Consider the following 6,821-nt stretch of genomic DNA (forward strand, 5'->3'; position numbering starts at 1 on the left):
CCTATTACAAAAAGATAACAATTAAAGAATGGAGGAGAAGTGATTTCAATGCTTGAATATAAAAATTTACAAAGATTTACAACCATCTAATTATAAGCACAATAAAAGCTTATAGCGATAATTAGAAAATAAGTCTTACAACATAGCAAATAAAAATATACCTAGTTCTAAAACTTCTTTACTGATATTATAAGAGTATCATCATCCCACTTTCAATCGTCCATTCGCTATGATCCCTCTTATCATTCCAAAAAAGCATTAAATTACCCCAAAAAAAAAAATTAACTTAATAAAAAATGAATATAACTAATATAATTTTTGCATTAATAACAAAAAAAAAAAATAATATGTAAAATCATCTTTAAAATCAACTATAACCTACCTACTTAAATACATGAATTACAAAATACGAAAAAGGTAACAGAAATTCCAATTACAAGACAGTGCTTCAAATCTGATAACTATTGAACATGACCTTGTACCTAAATTTGACAATAGTCAACCCTAAACTTACGAACTGTGCAGTAGCCTTAGCCTTCGACCCCTTCAACTACAACCAGTACAACGTCGTCTTTGCCTTCGCGTATCTACATAATAAACAAAATCACAAAGTTAACAGAATAATTGTTAGCGTTGCCTGTCATCGAATTATTTTATAGTGATGATATTATGGTGTCACATTACTAAATGTGTACCTACCTGTTGCCACACTCCTTCGGCTTTGCCTGCTATGAACGCTGCATTGAATATCTCTTTTTCCTCACCTTCCTCTGCCCATTTGTTGCAATTTTCTCTAAGGGCTTTGTCCAGCACCTTCTCTTCAAGGCAATGAAAAATAATGTTTGCCAATACGCATCTTAAAATACGGATTGCATCATTGGGATTGGGATTAGGATTAGGATTAGGATTAGTATTAGGATTTGGAACGGTAGCTTTCCAGACTTTATACAAATTAATTTTTGCAGCTATTGTCTTCAAATCCTTGGTGTCGTGCAGAGTATGCACGCAACCATTTTTGTGGCCTTCTTTGCCGCCTGCTTTTTCTTCCCGGGCCAGCTGCTCCATATTGTCTTCAAGAGGCATTCTGATCTTCTGTTTCAATAGCTTGTTTGATGCTTTCTCCTGATATTCTGTTTCAATATCTTCCTCCCATTCATTGTGTAGCCTCTTTGACTCTCTCTCCTGATTATCTGTTTCGCTAGCCTCCTCCAGTTGATTGTGCGGTCTGTTTGATGCTTTCTCCTCGTCCCATTGGGCGCGATTCAAATTTTCAAGAGACTGCATCTTACGATGCTTCTTCCAAACGCTTTCAATAGTGTTGAATTCGTTGTCCGCCGCCTCGCTCACTAATTTGGCTTCAGGATCTGAATGGTCGACCATATCCATGAAACACAATGCTTGACGATAAGCTTCTATACAATTATTAACCAAATCAGAATTAGTTCCATCATAGAAGTAGATGATTAAATGTATCAATGACACTGCTCTCATCTTCCACGAATTTTTACCAACTGCCTTCAAATGCTTTTCTTTTTCCAGCGAAGTGGGAAGCTCACCTTTTGGGGTCCCTGTTTTGTATTCTTTCAAACTGATCAATTCTTTAGAAGTACAATTACCATTTTCAATGCCCTTTTTGAAATTATTCTCTGTATTCTTAAAGGCGTATTTATTTGCTCTCCACACGCTGTAAGCACTTTCCCCTGGCATTCGCATGATGTTCAAAGCATCTTCGTATTTCCTAAATTGACCAGATTTGGTCGTTTTTTTCAAAAGACCAGATTTGCACTTACTTATCATGAAAATGTTGAATACGTAATTTCAACGCAGCCATACCAACGCCCAAACCGCTCAGCAAAACCGCTTGAGGGATATCGGACCGCTTTTGCGTGAAGGCAGTTTCCGTATTTTTGAGGCTGATATAATATAGTGCTGCCGCGTGGTACTCAGCATACGTAAGCAGACGTCATTTCTCGGGTGCTATCGTTTAGTCAAGTAAGGCCTCCCGATATCTTCGTCCGCCGTTCGATCTGCTCCACTATTCTCCGCCGTCCATCGCTTCAACATGCATTCAAGCTTGGATTAATGACTTTGCGTGGAGTGAATTTCAATTTTGGTTGACCGTTGTAAAAGTATTTATTGCATAGTTATTATGATTGGTAATAGGTTGGTGAAAACTTCAATTTTATTTTTTTATATATGTCGGAGGTATGGGCATATGCAGGTTACGTATTATATTTTTTATTGTATTGTATATACAATATATATGTTATGTTTTTTGTAGTGTGTTGAACAATTGTAATATGTGAGAGCTCGGGGGCAGCGAAAGAGAACAGAGAGAATTTGCACAGCAGTGCGGGAGTGTAAGCACATCATTTTGTGTGGAGCTGCATATGAAAATTAGTTTTACAGCAGTGTGTAAAAATAGTTTTACACCAGTAAATGTAAAAGCTCTTTTACAGCAGTAAATCCATGTAAATTTGTTTTACAGCAGTGAATGAAGATTTTACACAGCAGTGTAAAAATCATTTTGTAAAAGAGGCAGAGTATTTTTGGTGAATCCCTCTCAGCAAAGAGGATGAAGTTTGTATCAGACATTTTGTTTTAATCAATAGAAATGTTTTTTGTGGTGGTATAATACTCTGTTCTTTAGTAATTTTTTTAAAGTTTCCCTGTGCACAAAAGATCCTAGAAAGGTAGAAACAGAGCATTGTCTCTGTGTGTGTGTTCAGTTTTTGTTTGTTTTTGGGATTTTATCAAAAAAATCCCCAACAGTGGTATCAGAGAAGGCTTAGGCTCTTTGAAGGTGACAAAGAAGCTGAAGGGAGGAGTCTTTTGTTGCAGCAGTAAATCTTCTCCAGCAAAGTGAAGTCTCAGGCAAAAGATTCAGGTATTCCTCAAAGTTTTTTTTGTTATTGTTGAAGAAACAGTCAGTGCTTTAAAATACACAGTCAAGAAATTGAAGCATAACTAAGGATGCAAGGAATGGCCAGCACAAGCACTGGTATGGGTATGTTTAACACCCAGCTCCCACAGTTTAATGGGAAAAACTATGACTATTGGGCAATAACCATGACAGCCCTGTTTGCCTCTCAAGATTTATGGGAAATAGTTGAAGATGGTTTTGAAGAACCAGCAGATGAAAATGAGTTTAATAGATTAACTCCAGCAGAGAAGGATCTGCTGAAGAGCAATAGGAAGAAGGATTCAAAAGCCCGTGTGTTGTTGTATCTAGCAGTAGACCAGAGTGTGTTTCCAAGGTTAGCAGCAGCTAAGACATCCAATGAAGCATGGCAAACTCTCAAGACAACCTATCAAGGCATGGAGAGAGTGAAGACAGCAAAACTACAATTGCTGAGGAAGGATTTTGAGAATCTGAACATGAAGGAGTCAGACAACATTGACTCATTCTTCACACATGTGATTGGTCTAATCACACAGATGAGGACTCATGGAGAAACCATTGAAGAAAGGAGGATTGTGGAGAAAATATTGAGGGTCTTGCCCTCAAAGTTTGATGCGATTGTCACCACCATTGAAGAGACAAAGGATCTCTCAAACTTTTCAGTTGATGAGCTACATGCATCACTGATAACACATGAGCAGAGGTTGAGTAGAAATGAAAACTCATCTCTAGAGCAAGCCTTCAAGACCCAGATGTCCTTTGCAAGAGGAAGAGGTCAAGGCAGAGGAAACAAGAGAGGAAGAGGCAGAAGTCAGAATAGAGGTGGAAGGAACAGTCTAGCAAATGCTCAAGGAAGAGGCAGCAATCTAAATCAGAACCAAGGCCAAGGCAGCAGCCAAAAAAGAGGACAACATCATGCTCAAGGACAAAGGTATGAAAAATCCAATTTCCAATGCTATTATTGTAAAAAATATGGGCATTATTCCAGTGAATGTAGGAAGAAGCAGCATGATATGAACAATAGATCAAATGCAAATGTTACTAGAGAAAACAACAGCCAAGATAATGTGTTGTTAGCTTGTAACATGGCTGAAACAAACAGTGAAGACATATGGTTTTTAGACTCAGGTTGCAGCAACCATATGACAGGAAACATAGCCCTCTTTTCTGCTCTAGATCAGAATATGAAATCAGAAGTTACACTTGGCACTGATAGTAAAATCTTTGTTATGGGAAAAGGAGAGGTAAAAATATTTACAAAGCAAGGAGAAAGGAAAACCATAGCAGATGTCTACTATGTCCCTGGAATGAGATGTAACCTCTTGAGTATTGGACAGCTTGTCCATAAGGGGTACAATGTTTTCTTTGTGAATGATGTGTGCACCATCATGGATATAGCACCCAGCAAACGATGCATTGCTGAAGTAAAAATGACAAGGAACAGGTTGTTCCCTCTCAGGATCAAGGCATATTTGAAAAACAAAAATGAAATTGCAGCAGTTACCCAAGAGGCTTTCCAAAGCGTGCCAAAGGATGAAAATTGGTTGTGGCACTTGAGATTTGGACATCTCAATTTTGGAGGTCTAAATTTGTTGAGTAGGAAAGGAATGGTAAGAGGATTACCATTGATAGAGAAACCAGACAGCCTTTGTGAAGGTTGCATATTGGGGAAACAACATAGAGAAAGTTTTCCATCAGGGAAAAGCATAAGGGCAAAGGCACCCTTAGAGATTGTCCACTCAGACTTATGTGGACCAATGCAAGCTCCATCATTAGCAGGCAGCCAATATTTCCTAACATTCATTGATGACTTTACAAGAAAAACTTGGGTATATTTCCTTAAAAACAAAAGTGAAGTGTTTGAAAAATTTAGAAATTTCAAAGCACTTGTGGAAAACCAAAGCGGGCTGCATATTAAAGTTTTGAGAACTGATAGAGGAGGTGAGTATATCTCCAAGGAGTTTCTACGTTTTTGTAGAGAAAATGGAATTCATAAACAGTTTACAGCAAGGTACACTCCGCAGCAAAATGGAGTTGCCGAGAGGAAGAACAGGACAATCATGGATATGGCAAGGAGCATGTTGAAGGCAAAGCATTTGCCAAATGATTATTGGGCTGAAGCTGTAAATTGTGCAGTGTATATTTTGAACAGCCTACAAAAGCAGTGATGAACAAAGTGCCGGAAGAAGCATGGAGTGGGAGAAAGCAAGGAGTCACCCACATGAGAGTTTTTGGATGTGTGGCCTATGCACACATACCAGATCAGCTAAGGAAGAAGTTGGACAGCAAAGGGGAGAAATGTATTTTCATTGGATACAGTGAGGAATCAAAAGCTTACAGGTTGTATATCCCATCCACCAAGAAGTTTTTTGTCAGCAGAGATGTTCAATTCATTGAAGAGGAAGCTTGGGATGGAAGCATAGAGAAAACAGTGAATGTTAAAAACTGTTTGTCTCATGATGAAGATGATGAGGAGGTGGTTGAAATGCATCCCCAAACAGCAGTGCCAACACAAGGACAGCAAGGGACACCATTGAGGATAAATGAGAGTGCTTCTCCAAGCACACCACAAGGAGGAAATTCAAGTGCGTCTTCAAGCACTTGCACACCAAATGAAAGAGGTAAGAAATTTAGAAATCTAAGTGATATTTATGATGAAGAAATAAATTCCTTATTTGCCTTGTATTGTCATGTTGATGATCCTATTCATTTCGAAGATGCAATTAAAGATAAGAAATGGATAGAAGCTATGGATGAGGAGATGAATGCCATAGAGAGAAACAAAACATGGGATTTGATTGAGCTACCAAAAGGTAAAGAAGTCATTGGAGTTAAATGGGTTTACAAGACCAAAAGCAATGCTAAAGGCAAGATAGAAAGGCATAAGGCAAGGCTGGTTTTCAAGGGGTACAAGCAGCAATATGGGAGAGATTATGAGGAGACTTTCGCACCGGTTGCAAGAATGGAAACCGTGAGAGCAGTGATGTCTATAGCAGCTCAAAACAAGTGGAAAGTTTACCAAATGGACGTGAAGTTAGCATTCCTAAATGGAGTGTTAAAGGAAGAGGTGTACATTGAACAGCCTCTAGGCTATGAGAAGAAAGGTGAAGAACACAAAGTGTACAAATTGAAGAAGGCTCTTTATGGGCTGAAGCAAGCGCCAAAAGCATGGTACAGCAGGATAGATTCCTATCTATTGGATAATGAATTTGACAAGTGTGAAGGAGAACCCACCGTCTACATCAAAGAAAAAGATAGTAAAATTTTAATTGTTGTCTTATATGTTGATGATGTGATTTTCACAGGTAATGATGATCAGCTCATTGAGAATTTTAAGTCAGTCATGAAAGAGGAATTTGAAATGACTGACATGGGTTTCTTGAGATACTTCTTAGGCATAGAAGTAGATCAAAATGAAAAATTAATTTTTATCTCACAAGCAAGAAATGTAAATCAAGTATTGAGCAGATTTAACATGCAAGAATGCAAAGCAGCGATCACTCCCACAGTAATGGGATTAAAACTCAGCAGAGAGGACAGCAGCAAGGATTTTGATCCTAGTTTGTACAAGAGTATTGTTGGCAGCCTTATGTATTTAACAGCTACTAGGCCTGACATTATGTTTGCTGTTAGTTTAATTTCCAGATTCATGGAGAGACCAAAGGAGGCACACTAGCAAGCAACAAAAAGAATTTTAAGGTATGTCAAAGGTACCAAAATGTTTGGCATATTATATAGTGTCTCAGAAAGTTCAGATTTAATTGGATACACTGATAGTGATTGGGCTGGAAGTGTAGATGATCGGAAAAGCACTTCCGGTTATGTTTTTCATATGGGTTCAGGAGCCATTTCATGGGCTTCTAAGAAGCAGTCCATTGTAGCATTGTCTACAGCAGAGGCTGAATATGTGGCAGCTACA

The 6,821-nt window shown here is 38.3% G+C and overlaps 1 protein-coding gene across 1 annotated transcript; it reads right to left on the reverse strand.

Moving 5' to 3' along the window:
- Window positions 1–475: 475 nt before the first annotated feature.
- On the reverse strand, window positions 476–1,436 carry LOC149244326 (uncharacterized). Its single transcript, XM_089367970.1, has 2 exons — window positions 700–1,436; window positions 476–587 (listed from the first exon to the last, which is right to left on the reverse strand). The coding sequence occupies exons 1-2, from the start codon at window positions 1,384–1,386 to the stop codon at window positions 531–533; spliced, it is 744 nt and encodes a 247-aa protein (XP_089224096.1). The 5' UTR covers window positions 1,387–1,436; the 3' UTR covers window positions 476–530.
- Between the last annotated feature and the right edge of the window lie 5,385 nt (window positions 1,437–6,821).

This window comes from Pinus tabuliformis, chromosome 8 (genome assembly GCF_031772625.1).
Source record: "Pinus tabuliformis cultivar Carrire ecotype Pingquan chromosome 8, CPIR1, whole genome shotgun sequence".
Lineage (NCBI taxonomy): Eukaryota > Viridiplantae > Streptophyta > Pinopsida > Pinales > Pinaceae > Pinus > Pinus tabuliformis.

Coding starts and splice junctions, on each gene's coding strand:
- LOC149244326 (XM_089367970.1), bottom strand. CDS start 1,386: ATGGATATGGTCGACCATTCAGATCCTGAAGCCAAATTAGTGAGCGAG. Junction 588..699: donor CCGAAGGAGTGTGGCAACAG/GTAGGTACACAT, acceptor TTTATTATGTAG/ATACGCGAAGGCAAAGACGA.